The sequence below is a fragment of the Orcinus orca genome, chromosome 19 (assembly GCF_937001465.1).
Source record: "Orcinus orca chromosome 19, mOrcOrc1.1, whole genome shotgun sequence".
Lineage (NCBI taxonomy): Eukaryota > Metazoa > Chordata > Mammalia > Artiodactyla > Delphinidae > Orcinus > Orcinus orca.
Genome location: NC_064577.1, coordinates 17966202 through 17991826, shown reverse-complemented (window position 1 = coordinate 17991826; position 25625 = coordinate 17966202). Strand labels below are relative to the sequence as shown.

The 25625-nt window shown below is 51.4% G+C and overlaps 1 protein-coding gene across 1 annotated transcript in view; it reads left to right on the top strand.

The window, feature by feature from the left end:
• Positions 1-7439: 7439 nt before the first annotated feature.
• Positions 7440-25625, top strand: part of LOC101275829 (F-box/WD repeat-containing protein 10) — a 60934-nt gene continuing 42748 nt past the window's right edge. Inside the window, exons 1-6 of the mRNA XM_033422602.2 lie at positions 7440-8379; positions 14011-14106; positions 17769-18002; positions 20227-20392; positions 20827-20922; positions 24729-25310. Coding sequence (XP_033278493.2) covers positions 7873-8379; positions 14011-14106; positions 17769-18002; positions 20227-20392; positions 20827-20922; positions 24729-25310 — 1681 coding nt within the window. The 5' untranslated portion in view covers positions 7440-7872. The remainder of the gene's footprint in view (positions 8380-14010; positions 14107-17768; positions 18003-20226; positions 20393-20826; positions 20923-24728; positions 25311-25625) is intronic.

Genomic DNA, 25625 nt, shown 5'->3' with positions numbered 1-25625 from the left:
GAATTTTAACAAACAGACTTGGCTGGGTTCCTCCCTGTCTGCCACTCAGTTCATACTATCTATATCTATGGGGATAGCTCACTTACTGGAATGGGTCCTTGCTCTACATTCTTTTAGGCTGTTCAGGGGAGGTAAACAGAAAGACTTCTTGAGTCTTCTGTTTCTTAAAAATAATCAGCCTAAATTAGTCCTCATGCCTAAGAGACACATTTTAGGGTCTACTTTTGCTCCCTTGCAGTGTCATGGGTTCTGAATCAGCCTCTTGGGTTCAAATCCAGCTGGTTCAGAACCAAGGGTCTTGGGCAGGTTATCTAAGCCCAGAAAACGTAGTTTCCTCATCTGCTAAATAGGAATAGTAGTGGCCGCTGTCTCAGGGCTGTTGTGCGACTCACCCAGTTGGTGCATGAGGGCCCTCAGCATTTATACTGGTGTCAGTGCTATCACCAGCACACTCCTCTGGGCTTCATCTAACTCCACATGTAGAGATGCCTGCACCACAGTTACTGCATTTTGATTTTTTAAATACATTCTTTTCTTCCATGGCTAAAACAGATGTGCAGTGTGTGTGTGACAGGCCACAAAGCAGACTGTTCTGGGTAGCGTAAAGTTTAAGTTAAATCATGTGTAAGCCAGAAAGACTTCCCCATACTTCAATATGTGAAAATTTCCTCTGTCATTTTCCTCTTTTGATGGCAAGTATTTTGACAGAAAATATTGATGATGAAAATATTTGTCCCTTGATGCCAGGGTGGTTGCTGCTTGCCCTGGGTCCATCATGTCCCTTGTTGCTAGGCAGAACACTCTTTGACATAAATTGTAACAGTATATTTTTGGATATGTCTCCTAAGGCAAAAGAAATAAAAACAAAAATAAATGGTACCTAATGAAGCTTTAAAGCTTCTGTATAGCAAAGGAAACCATTGACAACATGCAAAGACAACCTACAGGATGGGAGAAAATATTTGCAAATGATATAACCGATAAGGGGTTAATAACCAAAATATATAAACAGCTCATAGAACTCAACAGCAAAAAACCCCAAACAACCCAATAAAAAAATGGACAGAAGACCTGAATAGACATTTTTCCAAAGAGGACATGCAGATGGGCAACAGGCACATGAAAAGATGCTTAATGCCACTAATCATCAGGGAAATATAAATCAAAACCACAATGAGATATCACCTCACACCTGTCAGAATGGCCATCATCAAAAATAACACAAATAACAAATGTTGGAGAGGGTGTGAAGAAAACAGAACCCTTGTACAATGTTGGTGGGAATGTAAAGTGGTACAGTCATTGTGGAAAACAGTATGGAGTGTTCTCAAAAAACTAAAAGTAGAACTACCATATGATCCAGCAATTCCACTCCTAGGTATATATCCAAAGAAAGTGAAAACACTAATTTGAAAAGATATATGCACCCAATGTTCATGGCAGCATTATTTACAATAGCCAAGATAATGGAAGCAACCCAAGTGCCTTTCAACAGACGAATGGATAAGGAAGATATGGTACATATATACAATGGAATACTACTCAGCCATAAAAAAGAATGAAATTTTGTCATTTGCAGCAACATGGATGGATCTAGAGAGTATTATGCTAAGCGAAATAAATCAGACAAAGACAAATATTCTATGTTATTACTTATATGTGGAATCTAAAAAATGAAACAAAGGAATGAATATAACAAAACAGAAACAGACTCACAGATATAGAGAACAGACTAGTGGTTACCAGTGGGGAGAGGGGAGGGGAAATAGGCAAGACAGGGGTAGGAGATTAAGATGTACAAACTACTATGTATAAAATAGATAAGCAACAAGGATATATTGTACAGCACAGGGAAATACAGGGGCTTTGGGGTCATTTTCTGCATCTTTCCATCTGAGGTGCCCATTCTGACTGGTTGGGGGTACGCAGCTGTCCCAGGTCCAGAAAACTGGCCAAACAACAGTGGTACCAAAGCAACAGCTGTCCTAGGACCTCAGGGGTGAGCTAGACTTGGAACCCATCTTCCATCCCCAGGGAAAGAGAGAGCATTTGTTGTGCGTTTTAAAAGATTTGCTCATTTGGTCGGAATAGGTTGTTTTGCCATTTTAAGCCTAAGCCGTATAGGTGACTAGAGTTTACTTTGTGTAGTTACTTTGGGTTTTCTCATACACAGCTCTCAGAGTTCGAGGAATGTGCTAACCATGTGCCACATAAAACGTCATGTCTTTGGGTCTGGAATTTATGAGGAATGATTGCAGAGTGTGGTCCGGGTTCTGGGCTCTTCGTTTCTAGGACATTGAATGCTCCTGCAGGGGTTCCTGGGAGGTCCAGCTGCTAATTCTGGCCCTGAGAGCCTGGGTGACTGGAGGATTGCTGCTCAAGGGTGCACCATGGCCACACCTGGTCGGCAAACAAGAGTGAGCTGGGAACAGCCCCGGGCCAGACCTTCTGTGGCCTTGGCAGGAAATGACCCCGTGTGCTTCCTTAGTTGCAGGTGGTCTGTAGGCCAGTTTTCTCCACCCATCATCAGGAGTCCTGCAGGCGCTGTGTTAGGTGCTCACAGGCAAGGCAGACCCTATGCAGGCTCACAATCTTGTTTGCTGAACCAACATGTGTGCCCCCGTCTTTGTGAAGAGCAGGCATATGGAACACCCTGGGACAGCCCTGCCTTCCTTAGTGGGCCAGTCGCTGCCTGACAAAGAGACAGGAGGCTTGAGGGAGGACCTGAGAAGGGGTTTAGGTGGTCACAACTGTTGTGCTCTGAGACTAGGAGCAAAGATCCTTTGAGTCTGTTCTCCTCTCCTGCAGTTTGTTCTCTTGTTTTGCAGTAGAATTACCAAAAACGATCTAAGAGGCTGGCTTCTCATTTTAGGAAAAAAGCAGGGCTGGGGACCAGTTTGCTGATGGCAACCCCAGGCCAGAAAGTCTATTGGGCCCACCCCCCTCAAGGTGAATCAGGAAAAGTCTGGGCTGGTTTCTGGAAGAGTGATGATGCAGCTTCTAGCTCTGTGGTTCTCTGATTTGGGGATTTTACCAGAAAAACTGCACAGTGAATTTGGAGGACTGATTTAAATGTAACTCTTCCAGGTAACTCTTCCACCTCACTGTTATCACCATCGTTTCATAAAAGATAAGACTTTCAATTCCAGAGAAGGGGGAAGGACATACTCTTCATCAAGTATCATCCCTTGAAATCAGCCAGAGTCAGATCTGTGACTTGTTTATTATGTTATTCTTATTCTTCTCAGTCTGATTGCCTGCTTTCTCTTAATTTCTGACGGACAAATATTAGCTAGGTTTGTGAATCACAGCTTGGCAGACACAGATGGAAAATGTCCAGAGAGATTTTCGAAGCCGTTTCCTTAGGAGAGAGGCTGCGGGGCTTCCTTAGTCTGAAACTGCCCGATAGAGTCTTTGGGTTGAGAATGCTCTTCTTGAATTCTTCCAGACCCCTCAGGGTGATGGCCTTAAACCCGTAAACTGGGAGGGCATCTGTTGGCGGCCATCGTTCATGTGACTCCAAGGGAGTTTGTCAGTTTGTGGGATTATTCATCACAGAGTCAACCGGATGAAAGATTAATGATGACCTACCTGCCGATCGATTTCCTACCACATGGCTTGGTAGAGTTTGAGTTTCAAAATTCTGAGCAGGGAAACCTCCCTCAATTCTGGGAAGGAATACCAAGCCACAACACATAGGATGTTGGCCCTAACATCCCTGGTGGCAGGTTTGATTCAGGAAAGAAGGAAATTACAAAATTTGTAATGACAAAACTTGTTTTGTGCCGAAGAGAGAGAGAGACACTCATTTCACGTGAGGTTGAGTGATCGGAGGCTGGCCTGGAGGACAGGAGAGGGCGGAATTGCAGGGCCATCTGACGCCCGGGGAGCAGGTGTGATGAAAGGGCCGGGAGGTGGTCTGGACATTGTGACGGGGGGTCAGGAGGACCCCCACCTCAGCTCTGAGATATGTTGGCGGGGGGCGGTGTGGGGGAGAAGGATAGCACCAGCTGAGAGGCGGCAGGAGAAACAGCGTCTTTGGCGAAAGCCGAGCTTCGGTTAAGGCAGGGAGGCAGGGGACTGTCTAAGAAGAGGCTGAGGATGTTGGGGTGCTCAGGGCGCAGCGGGGGTGGGGTGGTGACTGTGAGCACTGGGTCAGTAGGGAATTAGGGTCCAGGAGATACGTGGGCATTAGCTCCGACTTCCGGTGCGGGAGTGTTGACCCAGGAGGCCTGGGTGTGGTGAGGTGCCCTGCAGCTCCTGGAGGCCGTCCGGAAGGTGCTGTGTCAGGCCGGGCCGGGGAGGGGATTTAGAAATTGGGGTGGATTCTGTGGTCCTGGGAGGGCCAGAGGCCGCCACAGGGTCAGTGCTCTCAGGCCCAAGTCTGGGCAGATGTCACAGCTTAGCCACAGCGCCCTTTCCCCACAAGCTCAGGTGAATCTCAGACACAGCACAGTTTCCACGAGAGCCGCACCGGGAATCTGTTTCCCGGCCCTGGCTTCGGCCAACCTGCTCACTTCATAGATGAGGAAGCTGGGGTCGAGAGAGGACAAATGATTTTCCCAGTTCAGGCTGGGACTGAAAATTCAGGTTTCCTGTTTTCCAAGCTGCTGCAGAATGTCTGGTGGCTTGGAGCTCCGATGGGGCACCAGGACGGGCTGAGCAAAGCTGTGGGCTGCCCTCCGGGGTCAGCAGGAGAGAAGGGGCGGGGGGATAAGAGAGAGCCTGGCTCAGTGCCCCCTGATTGGCGCCTGAGGTTGTGGAACAGGTCAGAATGGGCAGCCACCGCCCCCCCTCCCCAGAAATATCAGAGGCTCTGTGGCATGTGGGGTGGACCAGTTCAGCTTCCAGAACCAAGTCATTCAGAGAAAGGTACAGAAAAGAAAGCAGCCCTATTCGTTAATGTTGGAGAAAACTCCGGGAATGTTCTGGGCTGCGAGAAGCCAGCTCCTTTCCCTCCTGGCCAGAGATTTAAAACCATGAAATGAAATGCAGGGGAACCTCTGGGAACCTCTTCTGGGGTATCTTCAGCAGTGGAAGAGGACAGTCAGGTCAGGGATACTCAGGAAAATTCGTACTGCTGAAAAGGGCCGCATCTAGGCCATCATGACATGCATGCTCTGTGCATGTTGACCATCAACAGAGCTGCATCTGACATAGATTTTTACTGTCTTCCACGCCCTCCAACACCAAGCAGGAATTCTCGGTCAGTGACAAGAACTGCCCCTTGGTTTACGTGCTTTAATCCAGATCCCACCGAATCACACGGGGTGGAGAGCCATGGGGGAGTGCGATGGCTTGGACCCACCCCAACCCTAATCTCAGGGGCGAGCTGCACCGGCCCCCACCCCATTCTCTCTCTGTTCCATTAGTTTTCCAAATCCACTTGAGTGTATATGAAGAAATCCTGCGGGGGAGCTGGAGAACCTGTCCAGGACAGGGGTCCCCAATCCCTGGGCCACGGACCAGTAGTGGTCGGTGGCCTGTTAGGAGCCAGGCTGCACAGCAGGAGGTGAGTGGGGGGAGAGAGAGCGGAGCTTCGCCTGTATTTACAGCCGCTCCCCATCGCTTGCATTACTGCCTGAGCTCCGCCTCCTGTCAGCATTGTGGTGGGTTGTATGATTGTTTCATTATACATTACAATGTAATGATGATAGAAATAAAGTGCACAGTAAAGGTAATGCGCTTGACTCATCCCGAAACATTCCCCCGACCCCGGTCCGTGGAAAAATTGTCTTCCGTGAAACCAGTCCCTGGTGCCAAAAAGGTTGGGGACTGCTGCTCTAGGGTACAAATATTGGGGGCCAGGTACCCTGGAATAGTCCTGGGTTCCTTGGTGCCCACGGGGCGTCCCCACCCAGTGGTGGTGCCCAGGAGCACCTTTCTTCTGAGGAGCTAGATGCTTCCCACCTTATCCCCTGGCGTCTGTTATGGGCTGAATTGTGAACTACCTGCCCCCCGCCAAAACCCCGCATCGTATGTTGAAGTCCTAACTGATGCCGAAAGCTCAGCTTCCCTGTACTGGTGCCGAATTGAATCTCGGAGTTTTGGGTGAAGTAGAAAGAAAAGAATAGCTTTATTGCTTTGCCAGGCAAAAGGGGCCACAGCCAGTGCCTGCCTCAAAGAACTATGTGTCCCAACTCAGGAGGATCTGATGAGGGGTTTTAGAACAGTGGTTCAGAGGTGAGATCGCTGACAAGATTAGGGTGTGTGCCAGGTCTCAGGTGGGTCTCCTAATTTTTTTTTTTTTTTTTTGCGGTACGCGGGCCTCTCACTGTCGTGGCCTCTCCCGTTGCGGAGCACAGGCTCCAGACGCGCAGGCTCAGTGGCCATGGCTCACGGGCCCAGCCGCTCCGCGGCATGTGGGATCTTCCCGGACCGGGGCACGAACCCGTGTCCCCTGCATCGGCAGGCGGACTCTCAACCACTGCGCCACCGGGGAAGCCCGGATCTCCTAATCTTGATGAGGTTCTCTGGTCCCTTGAATCTTGCCTCAGGTGGTTTTTTGACTGCTTCTCCCTTGATGAGCAACTGTTCAAAGGGAATCTGCCCTTTGGATCTCAGGGAAGGTCATGGAGGCTGGAGTCTTGCCTACAATAAATGCGGGACAAAAGGAAAAGCCCTCCATGTCTGGGAGCCCCACGGGGCCCCGTTCGGTTTCATAACCCCCAGTACCTCAGAATGTGACTGTATGTCGAGACTGGGCTTTTCAAGAGGTCATTAAGGTAGGATGAGGTCATGAGGTTGGGCCCTACTCCAAATCTGACTGCTGTCCTTATAAAAAGAGGAGATTAGGACACAGATGTGTACAGAGGGGAGAGCATGTAAAGATACAAGGAGAAGACGGCTGTCTACACGCCAAGGAGAGAGCCCTCAAGAGAGACCAACCCTGCCAACACCTTGATCTTGGACTTCCAGCCTCCAGAACTGGGAGAAGGTAAATTTCTGTTGTTTAAACCAGCCAGTCTGTGGTACTTTGTTATGGCACTGGGAGCAAACCCATACACCTCGTCTAGGAAAACCTTAGTAAGTAGATAAAGCGCCCGCCCCTCTCTAGGAGCCACTGGGCAGGTTGTGCAGCCCGGGAGGGCTGTCTGCTTAGAGCTTTATGTGGAAGGAGGCACGTTCTTCCTGAGCCTCCTGATCGCCACTGAATCCCCCTCCGAGAGAAGTCCATCTCCTGGAATGTGCCAGAAGGTCATATGGAAAAGGTCAGGGTCAGAGACACAGATCCTCTTCCCAGCTGTTTCACGTCCAATTCTACGAGGTGGGAAGGGATGAGGGCTGCCCTATTGCTAAAGTCCTTACATTCTGGGTCCCTTTAAAAATTGAAAACAGGGGACTTCCCTGGTGGTGCATTGGTTAAGATTCCATGCTTCCAATGCAGGGGGCGCAGGTTGGATCCCTGGTCAGGGAACTAAGGTCCCCCATGCCACGCAGTGCAGCCAAAAAAAATAAATAGAGAAAAACTGAAAACAAAAACTCGAACCTGTCAAGCCACGTAAAGCAACGTCGGCTTTGACTGCAGAGCTCAGGAATCTCCAGTCCTTTCCAGACCGATCCCCCAGCTTGGCTGAGATTATGGGGGGCGAATGATTCACAGAAGAATAGCAGTTTCGGGTCTGGGCTGGAGGACGGGTCGGAGCCTGTGGGGAGACAGCCTGGGTCTCCCTGAGCCTGGGGACCACTGCAGCTGGCCGTCCTCTAAGCCGAGCAGGGTGAGGACGACCGACTGAGCTTCCTCTGTGGGGAGGAAACAGTTAAAACCCTGAGGCAGCTGCAGTCAGCTGGGCGTGGTGCTCGCATCTGACTGGGGCGCAGGATTCTGGGCCCAGGAGTGGAGGAAGCCCAGCTCTGGCGCAGAACTTCCACATGGCTGAGTTTGATCTGACGGCTCCAGGGCCGCTGCCCCGGGTTCCCGCTCACCCTCCGGCCACTCGCAGCCCAGACCGTGGGTCGGCCAGCCCAGCAGAAGAAAAGGACGCAGCCGCCCCGGGGAGCTCCCCGGGGGAGAGCTGGGGACAGAGCCATGGCTCTGCCTGGCAGGGGCGTCCTGGGGCGGGGGCGGAGGCGGAGGCGGAGGTCCTGTGCGACTTCTGCCTCGGGGCCAGCAGGGTGAGGGCCGTGAAGTCCTGCCTGACCTGCATGGTGAACTACTGCCCGGAGCACCTGCGGCCGCACCAGGAGAACAGCAGGCTGCACGGCCACCAGCTGACAGAGCCCGTGAAGGACCGGGACCTGCTCGTGTGCCCAGCCCACCACAGCCCCCTGGTTGCCTTCTGCTGCCCCGATGGGCAGTGCATCTGCCAGGAGTGCGGCCAGGCCGAGCACAGGGGCCATGCCTCTGTCTCCCTCGATGCCGCCCACAGGGACAAGGAGGCAAGTGCTGGGGTCCGTGCGGAGAGGGAGGTGGGGAGGCCGAGGGCCAGGGAGAGGCCTGGCCTCTGCCTCAGCTCCTGGGGCTGCCGGCTTCACTCCTGTGCTCTTAGCTTTGGCCCCTGGCCGTGCAGCCAGCAGCCCTGTCTCTTGCATTTGCTTTGGAAACTCCGAGTCGGTTACTCTTTCGCCATCTCGGTCCTGCTGTCCCTGTACCTCTCTGTCTGCGTCTGTCTGTCGCTCCTGTGGCAAGTTTCCTGCTATTTCTCACTCAGCTTTTGGTGACTCGTCCGTGGGTGGGTGTTGGGTGCAGAAGGTGTTTCCCTCTGGCTGGATCTGAGTGGCAATGAATGCAATGTAAAGCTTAGCAGAAATTCAAGAGAAAAGAGCCTAAACTTTGCCCGAAGTTCTCTTTTTCCCTTTACCCCAAACGAGATCAGTAGCAAGGGCCCCTTTGGAGATACCGGGTATGAAATCCAAGAGCTCGAATAGTGCCGAGATAACAGAGAACTGGAAACTTCCCTCCGGGTACAATGTCAAGGCCTGCTTACCTTAGGGAAAATATCAGGAGAGACTGAGAAATGCTGTGCTCACAGCCTGTAATTTTATTCCCATCAGGTAGGGCAACTGTTTCTAGAACAGCTGACTTTTCTTTGGCCTGAGAAAGCCGAGAGCCTGGAGAAGTTCCTGGGAATGGATTCATATGCTTCGTTTCTCATACTCGGACTTTCCACGAGCACGTTTGTTCTCAGTGGGGAAGTGCAGTTCTTTTGTCCCACATTTCTTGTGTCCAGGCTCCGGGCAGCTCCCTGTCTGCGCTGAGCACGGCCCGTGGCTGCGTCTTGGCCCCTGGGCTCCCTGGGCAGCAGACAAGGAGCCTCCTGGAGCAGGACCCGCTTCTCCACACCCTCCCTTAGTGGGAATTGTTCCAGAAAGCTCTGCATTCCAGATGCCAGTGAGTCACTGTTATCAACTCCACAGTCCACTTGCCAACAGTTCCCAGCATCTCCAGTGCCAGGAAATGTCCACTCAGGAGAGCAGGTCACTGCCACCCGCTCCCCACGTTCACAGCCATGTTCACAGAGGAGGCTCTGCGTCAGCAGACAGGTCAGAGATTAAAGCTCCATGTAACTGACTACACGGTCTTCATGGAGTCTTGCCGTGTGCTATGTGCTTTCCGTGGAGTTTCCCATCCAGTCCTGGAATAACTCACTGAGGTGGTGACTCTTCGTCTTCACCAAATTTGTCCAGACTCATACAGATGACTAAGCCATGGAGTGGGAATGGAAGCTCCTGGAAAGCCACCCCACTGGAGGAACACAGGGAAGGACCCCGAGGTCACAATATTATGACCTTACTTTATTTTTTTTTGCACCCAAACCCTGCCACACATGTCGTAGAGAGATTAAAGCAGAGTGTACTGCTTTTCCCTTGTTCAGGGTATAATATCTGAATTCTGTTACATGTGACTGGAAAAGTGATGCGTGCCCCCGTTCAGAAACAATCCCCACCAGATACTGAGGTAGATTTTCCCAGAAAAGCCCTCCCTCCCAGCCTGGATCTGCCCATCTCCCTCCTCAGAGGCAGACACCACGATCTACTCTTTTCTTCTGTTTCCTTTCAGAAGTTCTATGCCTGTAGCAGCATAGCTACAATATGAATTTTAACGTAGTGTAAGCTGGTGCGTTACAGAGACATAGGGTAATCGTCATTCTGAGCAGGGAGAGTTGTGTTGCTCCTGTGTGGAACCCCAAATTCAGACATCCCAGGAGGGAGCTGTGTCAGGTAAAATACAGACAACTGGGGCAGTTCTGGTGCTGAAAGCAGGCCGGTTACAGGTGCGATGCAGCAGCCCCGTACCCCAGATCCTTGGTGTGGGCCCAGTTCCCAGCCTCTGCTCCCTGGTGTGCCTATCAGAGTTCCTGCCTTCCCACCCTGCATCTTTGCTTTCAACCCTGAGAGTGAGTGTGTGCTCTGTCAGCGCTTTTTGGGTGGCCCTGCCACGGCTCAGGAGCCAAAAGATTTCTTGCAAGGAGCCCAGGAGACCAGCTCCGAAGACACAGTACCTGGATGAGGCTTCGGCCCCCACCAGGAATATTTTAAAAGTCTTATTAGACTTCAGTAAGGCTCCGGAAGCTCCATCTTTCCTCCAGCCAGCCCAAGCCCGCCGGGGCTGCTTACTGAAGGTCACTTTGGATCGAGTCAAGCGCTAGTCACTCAGGAATGTTGGGCAAGGGAAACCATGAACAGCAGGGCCAGCCACAGGGACACAGAGCGGCCGGGAGCTGCGTCAGGTCCACAGCGATGGATTTCTCAGTTCACCGCCAGAGCCCCTTCTGAGGCTCCCGCAGTCTCTAGCTATGCCAGTGGGCAAAAACTCTGGGTTTGGGAATTCTGGGTGTTCTCTGATTATTTGTTCTGTGCCGCTGGGCTTCCAGAGCCCAGCTCTTCCCGATGGGGACTCAGCTCTTCCCCTTGCCCAGGCCAGCGTCCCAAAGCCTCTTAGTTTTTTTTTTTTTTTTAAATGGAAGTGTAGTTGATTTACAACATTGTGTTAATTTCTGCTGTACAGCAAAGTGACTCCGTTTTACACATATAGACATTCTTTTTAAAATATTCTTTTCCATTATGGCTTGCCCCAGGAGATTGGATATGGTTCCCTGTGCTCTACAGTAGGACCTTGTTGTTTATCCATTCTACATGTAATAGTTTGCATCTACCAACCCCGAATTCCCAGACCATCCCTCTCCCTTAGCTTTTTTTTTTCTTTTTGGCCGCACCCTGCAGCATGCAGAACTTCCCCGACCACTGTGCCCCCTGCAGTGGAAGTGCAGAGTCTTAACCACTGGACCACCAGGGAAGCCCTTCCCTTAGCTTTTAAGAGCAGCTGATCTTAACTCCACTCACCTTCTCTGAACTCAGGCTCGCTGCTGGGAAAGGAAGCTGTGGCACGCGTGTGTGTGAGTTGTGAAGTTTGCACTCTTCCTGTGACTGCTTTCCTGTTCTTTTCTGTTCCTTGTCAAGTTTATCAAACATTATCGAGCACTTTCTATGGGCTAAGTGTGCTACACTATCTCAGGGAGCGTGGGCTGTAGTCAGGAAGCCAGGGCAGGTCCACGTCTGCCTGGGTGCCAAAGGGCTGGGGCAGCACAAAGGCCCTGCTGCGTGTTCCAAGGAGGAAGACCCCCGGCAGTGAGGTCAGGGCAGGTATCTTGGGGGAAGGAAGGCTCAGCTGGGCCCCGCCTTAGACCTTCAGGTCCATTAGTGGCAGGTCACCGCATCCGATCTCAGCATTGGTTCCAGAAAGCTCAGGATATGGCGGGGGTCTCGGACGCAGTCTGCAGCTAGAGCGGGAGCTGAGCTCTGAGAGCCACAAGCGTTCCCGCTTCTTGGGGGCGCCGATAACCAGCGTTGTTCACGGCCCGTCTGCTGCCAAAAGGCGGGTGGCTTGAGGCTGTTCAGGAGAATTTCTTCTGGAAGTTCCGAGGAGTGCCTTGGACTCAGTATTATGCGACTTGTTTTATCCTGAACATTGCACCAGGCTGTGCGTCTTTCAGGAGCAGGGGCGGTGTCTTGTATAACTGGACTGACATGTAGTGAACTCTGATCAGCAGGCCAAGGGGTGAAGTCAGGGCCCAGCTGGGACCCTAGTGTTCCCAGACATAGACTTTCTAGAGGGAAACACAAAGCAACTGGCACCATGTGGAATCTCCTTCTCTCTTCTCCCTCCCCCTGATGTTCCAGTTTGCATCTCTACCCCGACCCTGGCCACTGAGCTGGGTACCACCTTTGCCCTGCAGACAGAAGCAAGAACGATTTTGTTAACATATTCTTGAGGCACCGGAGGAGACGCTAAACCATCTGATGAGGGTCGTAGAGCCTGAGAGAGGCAGGTCTTGTACCCCGGATGTGGTGCCTTTTGCTGAAGCGGGGAGGACTCTCTGTGCCCTTGGACATGGGGCCGTCTACTCTCATTGGCACTGCTGTCCTGCTTTTGTGTGGGGCCTGCCTGGGCCTGCGACCCGGAGCCAGGGTCTAAGGCACCCCGTCATTTCCTGGGAACAGGAAAAACTGGAGATGCTGGTCTCCGAAGTGGCCCCGCCTCTTGTGATAAGAGGAGTGCCTGCTTGTGGGGTGACTAACTCAGAGGTCCCTTGGGAGTCCCTTTCTCCTTTTATGGCAATCCGCAGACAGTGGGGAGAAGCCCCCTCCCTGGACACTCTGGGGGTCTCCTGTGTCCCCGGATGGTGCTGGGGCCGACCGCTTTAATACGCTCTGCACTCGTTGCTAACGTGTGTTCTGTTGTGTCTCCCACCACCTTTCAACAAGCAGCTCATGTCCCCTCCCGTCGTGGAACAGGTCACTGGGTAATAAGCCTTCTAGACAGACCAAGATTCCACGTTGCCCCCGAATAGGTCGGACCCCGCATCTTCCCTGCTTCCCCCACTCCCGGGCATCAGGTCTCAGGCCTCAGGGGCGGGAGGTCACCCGGGCTCACTCGGCTCTGAGTCAGGGCCGCAGGGCCTGAGCAAACGTTGCCAGGCTTCTGCAGAGGGAGGCGAGTCCCCTGCCTGCCTGGGCTGCCACCACTGGGGCCTGGGATTCCCGTGGGCTTCAGTGGGAGGAAGGGGAGACGCGTCACGGTGCCCCCGCACCCCGAGTTCTGTTAGGGCGAGTGCAGACACGCTGCTGTGAAAATCAGTGAAACCTCTTCTTTCTGTTGCCGCTGTCTCGTGCCCTTGTGGACGCAGAAAGTGACAGGGCCTCTGAAGTTTGCAAAGGCTCTGGTTTCATGCCTCGGCACGTTCTCGGCAGACAGTGCTTGGGGAGTTTCAGGAGGCGAGAGTGGGGCTGGGCAGGGGCGTCGACGTGGGCAGACCCGGGGTTCTCAGGCGGGCACTTGCCTCGGCGGGGAGGGTTCGCTCTGCCTGCATCCGGCAGAGAATAAGAGTCCGTGATGGAAAGCAGCCGAGGTAGTGCTAGTAGCGATGAGGATAATGACACCACCGACACGGAGGGAGCGCCTGCAACGTGCCCGCTACTGTACAGAGTTCCTGCTGACACGCCTCCCATCCTTGCGGGAACCCTGTGAATTGGGCACTTTAGCTGCTCCCACCTCACGGGTGAAGAAATGCAAGTGTGGAGGCATTAAGTAGATTTTCCCGAAGTCTCATCTGCTAACTAGAAACCCTGGGATGCCCACCCCCGACTTCAAGCGCCCTGTGCTCCTTGTCAGGCCGTTCTGGGCCGGATGGGCTGGACTCAACTCCACTGACAACTGTGTGACCTTGGATAGGTGGCTCCACTTTCTCACCTGTACAACGGAGATAATGTGTTTACCTGCTATGGGCATGGTCAGGATGATAAGAGGTGACACAGAGAAATGCTTGAAGCGATGCCCAGTGCAGCGTAAGCTCTCCCTGCATTTTAGCCAGTTCATCCCAGGAAGTGCTGGCACACAGCTGACCCTCTGTGCCTCCACTGAGGGTGGGTGCTCCAGCCTGGCTTCTGAGAGCAGCTTCTGAGACAGACTCCCCGTTCCATGGAAGAAGGGCAGACGGTGCCCTTGCTCCTGGGGACCTTCCGAGTGCCCTGGGCTCCTTCCTCCTTGACGCCGACCTTTCCTCTTCTTAGGCTGAGCTTCGGATCACCCGGTTAGACCTGGAGCGGAAACTCAAGTTGAATGAAAACGCCATCGCCAGGCTCCAAGACAACCATAAATCCGTTCTGGTAAGGCTGGCCGGGGTCACCTGCCGGGCTTTGGCACACCTGGCAGCTGCTGCATGCCCAGCCAGCCCCACCCGGGGTTGTGGGATGCAGGGTGCAGACCCGGCCCCCATGTCCACGGGCCCCATGGGTTTTATCATTGGGTGAGAACTGTGGGTACAGATAAGGTTGGCCACACTGCAGGGTTGCTTCAACTTGTTATGGGGATTTGCTATGAAATTAGTTCAAGATTCAGAACTGGCAAGTGATTTACTTTTTAATGTTATAGAGTAGAAGCAAGCTAGTCCTGTAATGACAGTGTCCTTATTTGTACATGTGTATATGCTTTTTTGACCGGGAGAAAAGGGTGTATGTGGGAATCAAGGGGGGTGGTTAGCCAGAGCTCCAGAAATTATGCATAATCTTGGATTCTTCTGTCATAGGAGGGTGTTCTGCATGCAATTCTCACCAGTCCTAAATCCTGGCAGCCAGAAAAGAGAGGTGAGAGCTGCTGGATTAGTGGATGGTACTTGATAAGGCCAGTGGCGTGCCAGGCTACTTAGTTTTAGTCTCTCTGGTTTGTGACCACTTTCTATAATAAACCCTAAGTAGACCCAAACAGTTCCACAAAGGTTTCTCATTAGTGGCAAGCCAATAACCAGAACTCAGAGGAGAATGCAAAACAACTACCCTATGGCAGTCAGTCAGCAGCAGCATCTTTGCATATCAAGAATGATTCTATCCATTCATCCATTCATCCACCTATGTATCCACTATCCATCCATCCACCCATCCATCCATCCACCCACCTATCCATCCATCCATCCATCCATCCACCCATCCATCTATCCATCCATCTATCCATCCACCCATCCATCTATCCATCCATCCATCCATCCATCCACCCATCTGTCCATCCATCCATCCATCCATCACCTACCCATCCACTCACCCGTCCATCCATCCATCCATCCGTCCGTCCGTCCATCCATCCACCCACCTATCCATCCATCCATCCACCCATCCACCCATCCATCTATCCATCCATCCACCCATCACCTACCCATCCACTCACTCATCCATCCATCCATCCATCCACCCACCCACCCACCCATCCACCTATCCATCCATCCATCCATCCATCCACCCATCTGTCCATCCATCCATCCATCACCTACCCATCCACTCACCCGTCCATCCATCCATCCATCCATCCGTCCATCCATCCACCCACCTATCCATCCATCCATCCACCCATCCATCTATCCATCCATCCATCCATCCACCCATCCATCCATCCATCCACCCATCCATCCGTCCATCCATTCACCCACCTATCCATCCATCTATCCATCCATCCATCCATCCATCCATCCATCACCTACCCATCCACTCACCCGTCCATCCATCCATCCGTCCATCCATCCACCCACCCATCACCTACCCTTCCACTCACCCATCCATCCATCCATCCACCCACCCACCCACCCACCCACCAATCCACCTATCCATCCATCCATCCATCCATCCATCCACCCACCCATCTGTCCATCCATCCATCCATCACCTACCCATCCACTCACCCATCCATCCATCCATCCACCCATCCATCCATCCACCCATCCATCTATCCATCCATCCATCCATCCATCCACCCATCCGTCCATCCATCCATCCATCACTTACGCATCCACTCACCCATCCATCCATCCATCCGTCCATCCACCCATCCATCCATATCTAATACATGTAACCATTTCAACTTAATTTCTTCCTTCTTGGTGTTTATAACTAACTGGCTGTGGAAGAATGAATACCTATTTCTTACCCATATAATCTTATGAAAAGAAGAACAATAATTATCCCTTTAAAGCCTTGGAGACCTTCAGAGATTGTTGATTTCCATGCTCAGCGTAATCTGGAGAACCGCATGGAGCACCTTGCCTTTTTCCAGCTCTTTATTTTCCAGACACTTTGATCCCTACTCAGTTCTTCTCTTAACTGCATGGTAACCAGGTGAGGTAGTTACCACAGTGGCCACCATGTAGGAGGTACATGAGGACACAGAGACAACAAGAATCGTCCAGGGTCCCTAGATTGATGGGACAGGAGAGCCTGCGAGTGTTGCTCCCTTGACCTAAGAATTACTCAGTCTGTTGAAACGGTGGTGCTCTAGTTTCTTTATCTAAGAAATGGGGACTGTAGTAGTACAGTCGTGCCTTGGTGTCCTCAGGGGATTGGTTTTAGGACAACCCCTGATCCCCCCACCACGGATACCAAAATCCACAGGTGCTCAAGTCCCTTGTATAAAATGGCCTAGTATTTGCACGTAAACCTACGCATATCCTCCCGTACACTTTAAATCTTCTCTAGATTACTTACAATACCGGATGAAATGTAGATGCTATGTAAATAGTGGCCAGCTTGGCAGAGTCTAGTTTTGCTTTTTGGAACTTTCTGGAATATTTTCCCAAATATTTTCGTTCTGTGGTTGGTTGGATTCGTGGATGTGGAATCCGCAGATGTGGAGGGACATGTGTATTTACCTTCTAGGGTTGCCAGGAGAGAATATGTATACAGTGCTCAGAACAGTGCCCGGCCCACGATAAGCACTTACTAAATGTGGCCGGTATTGTATTACTATGTTATGTAATTAAAAAGTGACCAGGCAGGCGGCAGGACCCCAGGAGAACCAAAAATAGTACCTGGAGGGGCTGCTCAGAGGGCTCTCAGAAGGGATGGTCATGGAGGGACAATGGGGGAGACTGAGGCAGGCAGGGCATGGGCTCCGGGCTGTGGAGTGGGGTGAAGGGAGGGTGAGCAAAGGAAAGTGTTTCCAAGAACTTTACATGAAGTTTAACCAGGTAGTTTGTGTTGGGGCAACGATCTGGAGTTGGGCATTGTCAGAGGGAGCCGTCAGCACCAGGACCTAAGAACTACCAAAGAGGAGTGGAAACCGTTGAAAACGTGGATTGAAGTTGTAAATATGACATTGACTGAAGGCATTTGTAAAGGATGTGGAAGGATAGCATCCCACATGCACAAGTGCCGTCATGCAGATCCTTGCTATTCATCACATGGAATTTGTTTTATATGTTTTTGAACGTGGCATTCCATTCTGCATAGGTAGGCTGGTCCTGCGATGCCTAGGTGCTGTGGACACCTGCACACACCCTAAACATTTTGTGCCTGGCACAGACACCATAGGGTTAGATGTGCTTTTGGCTCAGATGGACCCGGTGGGCAGTTTAACTGGACATAAATGAAATGCTAAGAAAGCAAATTCATGCTACTGATTTGTACAAAGAAGCCAAATTATTATTTTACTGCAAGAAACATGACTATCAAGTATACTGAATACGCACATTGTCCTGGTGGGAAGACTGATGTCACAGACTTGAAGAGCAGCCCGACTGTCAGAGCTGGACTCAGAAATCAGATAATTCACTCTCTCATCTGATGGATGAGAGACTAAGGGAATGATTGACAAATAAGTCCTTATACCCTGGAGAGTCCTTCTTGTTTCCGGGAACCCAGGATTCAAATGAGAATAAAGGCTTCCTTTTACAATAGGAAATCGCTCCCTGATTTGCGGGTTTCTCGGGTTTGCGTTTCTGCGTGTTGAGCTTTGAGAAGCTTGGACGCCTCACTAACAGGTTCTTCACCCCCCCTCCCACCCCCGCCAGGTGTCGGTGTCGGAGGTAAAGGCGGTGGCCAAGGAGCAGTTTGGGAATCTCCTTGCTGCCATGAGGAAGGCCCAGGCTGACATGATGCTTTTCTTGGAGGAGAAGGAACAAGCTGCCCTGGGCCAGGCCAATGGCATCAAGACCCACCTGGAGTACAGGAGCGCAGAGATGGAGAAGACCAGGCAGGAGCTGGACAGAATCGCTGCCATCGGCAACCCCGTGCTTTTCCTGGAGGTATGGGCTGCCGTGCCGCTGATGCCAGGGAGACCTTCGCTCTGCTCGGCCTGTGGCGCACGGGGGAAGGGGACTGCCCGCCGATAAACGGGTGCGCAGGGAGCTGTGAGGGCAGAGAGGAGCTGAGTACAGGGGTACAGGAGGGAGGGCTTTCCAGAGCGGAGAGGCTGGAACCGGGTCGTGGAAGATGCATCCCGTGCCAGCAGAGGTAACGGCATGTGCAGAGGCAGAGAGGTTTGAGACAACACAGCTGATGTGGGGAACTAAGGTGCTTTCACAAGGATGGGGTGTGGGACGCTGGGCACAGGGTGATGGGAGGCGAGGCTGGCGGGGCCAGGTGGGCCTCTGGCTGTCGAAGCTTGTTCTTCATCGTGAAGTCACAGCAGCCCAGGGAGGACTTCAGCTGAGGGGTGATGAGCTCAGGCCTCAGTGTGCTTTATAAACCACTCCGACAGTGGAGGGATGCTTGCTGGGCCGGGGTGAGACCCGGGTCCTGCTGCCTTTCGGAGAGGGCTGCATGTGCTGGGGGTGACTGAGGACAGACAGCCCAGCAGAGAAGATGAGACCTTTCATTACAATGTGCCATTCATTGTATGTTAAGCCACCTGCCATCAGACGTTCCATCCTCCTGGATCTGTCACTAGAGCGCTGTGTAGTTTTTAGCAAGTCACTTAACCTTTTTGGGTCTCAAATTCCTCATTTGTAAACAAGCAGGTTGGAGTCAATGGTTTCCAAGGCTCCTTCAGTGCTAATATTCCTACATACAAATAATTCTTTTATTGCGTTTTGGGAAGATTCCCTTCTAGTTAATGGCAAACATAAATGTGTATTATGAAAAAAAAGCCTTGGAAAATATGGAAAAATATAAAGGAACACGATCATTCATATTCCCATCACCCAAGATAATCATCGTTAGCCTTGTAGTGAGTGAGAGAAAGAGAAGCAGACAGAGACAGACAGACATACCAAAGAATGTCTTTCAGTTCCTTTACTTTTCAATATCAAAACAAAGAAACTATGAAGAAAAATTTGGCTTCCCATGTCATGAGTTTCCTAAAGAGCATATAAATAATTTTAAAAAAGAAATAAAATCTCTTTATTTTTTCTCCTTTTGTAACTTTAACATAAAACTTTAATATGTATAAAATATATTTTAGTATAGGACAACTTATTTTAGTTAAACATAACTTCTTTTTCCACAAATTTTTAGCCAATCGAAATGACATGTATTGTTCCCCCATGATTCTTTTTTTTAGAAATAGACCATTTTATTTTATTTTGTTTTTTATTTTTTCGCTGTGCCGTGCGGTATGAGGGATCTTAGTGCTCCAACCAGGGATCCAACCCTCGCCCCCTGCCTTGGAAGCGTAGAGTCTTAACCACTGGACCACCAGGGAAGTCCCCCCAGTGATCTAAAATGTTACTTTTATCATGTATGGCACTAATTCTACATATGGTGTTAAAATGTTCATTTTCCTCCCTGTCTACTCTCTGGCTTGGCCTCGTTCTTCTCTTCCATTATTAATCTAACCATACTGGTACAACTGTTTTCATCACTAAGGTTTCTGCCGTACCCACTCTGTAATTCAGTGTTTCCATTGCATTTGAATTTTGATAATGTGTTAACACCTGGAAGCAACCTTTCCTGATCACTGCAGAGTTTTGAAGCATGAGAGGCTTAATGTGATTATCTGTGTGAAAACACTTTTCAAACTCTAAAGCACAGAACAAGAATTAGAGAACACGGTGTATTGGATTGAACTGACCAGGAAAATGCAGCAGCAAGCACTCCCGCCTGAGGACTTGTCTGTGAATCTTCCAAGTGCTACACCCCTTCCTCCGTCCCTGTCGTGGTTTGTGTTTAAATTAGTTAAAAAAAAAAAGAAAAGTACTGATAGAATGAAGGTTGCAGGAATGTTACCGCCATCTGCGCTGTTGGTGTAACACGTTTGTTCTTCGATTCCCTGTCTGGGCTGTGTATTGCATCTGCTCGTGGGTGCCTAGTATCTCTTGATTTTTAAAAGTCCACTTTCCCAGTTAAAAAACACGAATGCTTTCTACATTATCAGACGCTGAGCTGGACCCATTACACACACGTTCTTTGTGAAGTGCACGTCACCATCAGTCTCTTTTACAGATGAGGAAGGTGCCGTATTGAGGAGGGCAGTCCTGTTTAAGAAGCACAAAAGCCAGGGCAAGTTCTGCCATGTGTCCTTTCCTGCAGGAGTACTGCAAGTTCAAGAACATGAAGGACGATGCTTTCCCCAGTGTCTACATTGGACTCAAGGACAAGCTCTCGGGCATCCGCAAGGTCATCACGGACTCCACTGCACACCTGATCCAGTTGCTGCAGAACTACAAGGAGAAGCTCCAGGAGTTCTCCAAGGAAGGTGAGAAGCTGTGGCTTGTAGTGTCTCGGAGGGGCTGACGCGGGAGGTGGGAGTTGGGAGGGAGAGCAGAACCGGGGAGCTTCTCATTTTCAGAGCCGTCCTCTGGCTAGCCGTGCTACTGATGGACACTTACCTTGATGACAGAGACCAGAGGATGTGAGTCAGTCACATCACGCCCTCGGCCAGCATCTCCGAGACTAGCTTCCGAGGTTGCTGATGCCTGTACTTTCAAGGGAAATGCAAGTCAGGCTGGGGTCTTTCCTCGGCGTGTTTTACTTTAGTGTGATCCATTGAGCAGGGGTCTCTGACACGTGACTAGTGTCCGGGCCCTTCTTCCCCGAGGAAGCCCAGGGAAGAGGGGCTGGGGGTTCCTGCTTCTTAGGTTCTCCTGCCCACCTGGACAGGTGTGCATTCACAATTCTCTGCTTTTCTAGAGGAGTACGACATCGGAACTCAGGTGTGTGCCATCACTGAACACAAACACTGGACCTCAGAACCGGAGCCCAGCACCAGGCAGCAGTTCCTCCTGTGTAAGTCGTGAACAGCTTCCCTTTCCCTGGGTGTGGGTGTACGTGTGAGGCTTTGGAAGCAAGGATGCCGTCTCTCATGTAGGTTTCAGGTTCTTGCAACATCAGGGTCTATGCCCAAATGGTACATTTTAAAAAGTTTAATTTAAAAAAAATTTGAACTTTTCATTTTGAAACAGTTTCAAACTTAAGAAAACATTGCAAAAAGAGGACCAAGAATTCTTGTATACCTTTCATCCGGTTTTTCCAAACGTTAACACTTTACGTTACAACGGTCCACTGAAACAAACTGGAAAATGAAATTACTGCAAGTCTATTAACTAATCTATGGAATTTATTCAGGTTTCACGAGGTATTCCTCCCAGTGTCCTTTTTCTGGCTGCAAGTCCGGTCCAAGGTCACAGATGTTTCTTTGTCTCCAGTCTAGGTCCAGTCCCTTTGTCCTTCTGTGTCCTTCATGACCTTGGCCCTTTCAAAGATCCTGGCTAGTTCCCAAATGGCTCCCTGTTAAGTCTGACTTGGCCAGAACTACAAAACCCATTGTCCCGTCATGATGTGGGAGTGTCCTGGGCTGTCAGCATTTTTGAAAACACATTATTTCCAATCAATACTTCCTTATGGTTAACAAGGCAGGGAGGTTTCATCTCGCAGGAGAGGAAGGGCTGCATCTGGGTAGTCAAGGCTCACTTTTAGGACATGCAGCTGCTTCATCTCTTTGGAACGTGCCGTTGAACCCTGCTTCTGCTTGCTTTCTGGGGGTGAGCTCTGGCTGACCAACTCCTGAGCCCCTTTTGCTCTGGTCGTGACGTGGAGCCTCAGGTTCGATGACTGTCTCCTGTTCTTTCCACAGCTCCTCATTTTCTCCAGGACCTCTCGGTTTCCACACAGTTTCCTTGATTTATTCTTTCCTGCTTCCTGACACAAGCACGTCTATTTTTTTTTTAAATAAATTTATTTATTTATTAATTATCTATTTTTGGCTGCGTCGGGTCTTCGTTGCTGCGCACGGGCTTTCTCTAGTTGCGGCGAGCGGGGGCTACTCTTTGTTGCGGTGCATGGGCTTCTCATCGCGGTGGCTTCTCTTGTTGCAGAGGGCGGGCTCTAGGTGTGCGGCTTCAGTAGTTGTGGTGCGTGGGCTCAGTAGTTGTGGCACATGGGCTTCAGTAGTTGTGGCTCACGGGCTCTAGAGCTCAGGCTCAGTAGTTGTGGTGCACGGGCTTAGTTGCTCCGTGGCATGTGGGATCTTCGTGGACCAGGGCTCGAACCCGTGTCCCCTGCATTGGCAGGCAGATTCTTAACCACTGTGCCACCAGGGAAGCCCCATGTGTATGTTTTACTAACAGATATAGTTAATACAAGAAGCCAAACACCTTTTGTGTTTAACATTAAAATAAAAGTGAACCACATCCTATTATAATGTTTTCTGTTGCATGACAGTCGTCTCTTTTCATGCATGACATTAACTTTTGCTCCTAGAGTATTGCTGTGAACTTGTAGCCTTTTATGGACTCAGATCGTTTCACCTGTCCAAGTTCTGTCAAATTGCCAACTTGACTGGCCAGTGGGAGCCACTTGTAAGCTGGCCACTGTGACCTTTAAGCCTTGACCTTCTGCCCTTGAGATTCTAAAAAGTATTGCAGCTTTCTGGCACTAACAGAATGTTCCAGACCCATTCTGGTTTTCTTGTCCCGAGGCATAGAATCACCTACCCTGTAAGGAGCCCTGGGTCGCCCTAGATGAGAAGAGTACTAACGCACTCATTCATTAGGCACGTGTATACCGAGCATCTTCTCAGAGCTAGAACCCCAGGATAGAGTCCCGCATAAAATGTGGAGCTGACAGAATAAAAGGAGAACATTCACGAAACAAGCACACTGATAAATAATTACACATTGTGATGAGTACCAGGAAGTTATAAAGCCAGGGTGCTCCGAGAGACATTGACAGGCAGGCATGGAGACCTCTTTGAGGACAGACTCACAACCGCAATCCGAACGGATCAGTCGGGATCTCCCTGACTCAGGTCAGGGTGAGGACCCCACCGCGGAGGGAACGGTCTGTGCCGAAGCCGCCCGAGCGGGTTCAGCATTGGGTGGGTCTGAGGTCAGGGTGCTGGAGTGTGGAGGTCAAGGGGGAGAGGGCAGGAGACGAGGTTGCTGAGGCAGGCAAGCGCCAGTCTCACAGGACCGGGAGGCCAGGGAGGCGGGTCACCGCTTTTTCCTGAGGGCAGGGGCGCCATCAGAGGCTGTAAGCTGGGGCGACGCGATTCAGCTCAGCTGGCTCCCTGAAGCGAGCTCCTGTCGGGGAGAAGGTCTGGGCGGGGGAGGCGGGAGAGAGCACCCCGACCAGCGTGGGGCTGTTGCACGCGCTGGGGGAGATTTGGGGGTGGCTCAGATGGGGGTGAAGCAGGGCACTGAGAGGACTCAGGGCTGCCTGTGTGTGTGTGGTGGGACAAGACGTGGGAGGATGAGGGAAAAGAAATGGAGTGTGACTTGGGCACCTGGGTGCGTGGAGGTGTTGTTCTCTGGGACCAGGAAGAGAATGTGTGGGGCGGGGGACTGCTTGAGGGTTCCCCTGCTGAATACTGGCCAGATATTTTAACAAATGAGTGAATCAAATGTGGGTGTATGAGTGCCTGTCTGCCCCAAACCCTTGCCAACGCTGGGTAGAAAAGTGCCTGGATTTCAGGACGTATTTGTCGAATGAATGAAAGCATGAGCCCATCCGTAGGTTTTATTTCTTGATTCAGTTCAGCAAATAATACAGCAAATTCCAAGCAATTTGAGCTTCAGGAAGGAAGGAGGTGGGGTCTGGGACCACTTACGACCTGCGTGGGCGAGGTGTCCCCCGCAAGCAGTTCTCTGTGACACTGGCCTGGCGTCCCACAGTTTAACTCGGTTCTGGCGCTGCCTGGAGATGGCGTCAGATCCCACAGGATGGCTCCCACTTCAGATGCCAGTCGCCAAGTATTGGGTCCCCAGGTGACGGACAACTTCTGTCCGACTTGGCTACAAATCAGAGGTTCCCAGGACCCCCCCCCCACCCTTGGACTCGAGCATTTGCTAGAACAGCTCACAGAAGTCAGGGAGACACGTATGTTCACCAGTTTATTGAAGGATGTGGTAAAGGACACAGATGAGCAGCCAGATGGAGAGAGAGAGGCACGGGGCAAGGCCGGGGAGGGTCCCGATTTCAGGAGCTTCTGTCCCCATGGAGATGGGGTGCATCGCCTTCTGGTGTGGATGTTTGCCAACCTGGAAGCGCTCAGAACCCTGCACTATTGAGATTTCATGGAGGCTTCATCTCATAGGCATGATGGCCCACTAACTCCATTTCCAGCCCCTCTCACTTCTCATGAGAATAGGAGTCAGGGCTGCAAGTTCCAAGCTTCTAGTCATGACTTGGTCTTTCTGGTGACCAGCCAGCCCCCTCCAGGAGCCCACCCAGAGTTGCCTTGTCAGAACAAAAGATACATGTATAACCTGGGAAATTACAAGGGTTTCAGGAGCTCTGTGTCGGGAACAGGGGCCAAAGACCAAATATTAGAACAACAGATGGTCCTAGTGCTCTTATCACTCAGGAGATCACAGGGAGCTTTGTGCCGGCAACCGGGAACCAGAGACCAAATATATATTTATTATAAATCACAATATCACACTTGTGTTCTGTTTTCTGTTTTCACCCACCTCTTTTCTGGAAAGGAACAGGAGTCTGGGAGACGGATGTCTTTTCGTCCTTTGGAGGCTCGCTAGGTTTGAAGTGTTGGGTCTGAATCAGCTGTCGGTCCCTGACTTTCTGTATCCCCTCAGATGCCTGTGACATTGCCTTCGACCCCGACACGGCACACAGGTACCTCCGGCTGCAGGAGGACAACCGCAAGGTCACCAACACCACGCCCTGGGCGCACCCGTACCCGGGCCTCCCCAGCAGGTTCACACACTGGCGGCAGGTGCTGGCCCAGCAGAGCCTCTACCTGCACAGGTACTACTTCGAGGTGGAGCTCTCCGGGGCGGGCATCTACGTGGGCCTGACGTGCCAGGGCATCGACCGCAAGGGCGAGGAACGCAATGGTTGCATTTCCGGAAACGACTTCTCCTGGAGCCTCCAGTGGGATGGCAAGGGGTTCAGGGCCTGGCACAGTGACACGGAGACCCCACTCAGGGCCCGCCCTTGTCAGAGGCTGGGGGTGTATGTGGACTTCCCCGGAGGCATCCTCTCCTTCTATGGCATTGAGCCGGAGGCCATGACGCTGGTGCACCGTTTCGACTGTAAGTTTTCGGAGCCCGTCTACCCAGCCTTCTGGCTTTCCAAGAAGGACAACGCCATCCGGATTGCGGATCTGGGAGAGGAACCCGAGAAGCTGGCACCAACCCCGGTGGAGCCTGCACCCTAGATGCCGGGGTCCAGAGCCCAGACCTGTGCTAACACACAGACGGGGCGGCAGCTTGCGGTTTAAGGCTGACTGGGGGGCAGAATCCCTGCCAGTGGTTGCTGGCTTTAGAAATCACGTGGGTCACAGGATGAGGAGAAGGGTCTCTGGCTGCCGTCTTGGGCTCCGTGCAGCGCTGTTCCCCACGTTTGCAATAATCCTCAGGCCCTAAGTCCCCCTCGCCATCTTCTCGTGATGTCCTGTCTGCTCGGGTGAATGGCGCACTGTGCCCAGAGGTGGTCACCAGGAATCCTCAGAACCGTCAGAAAGACTGCAG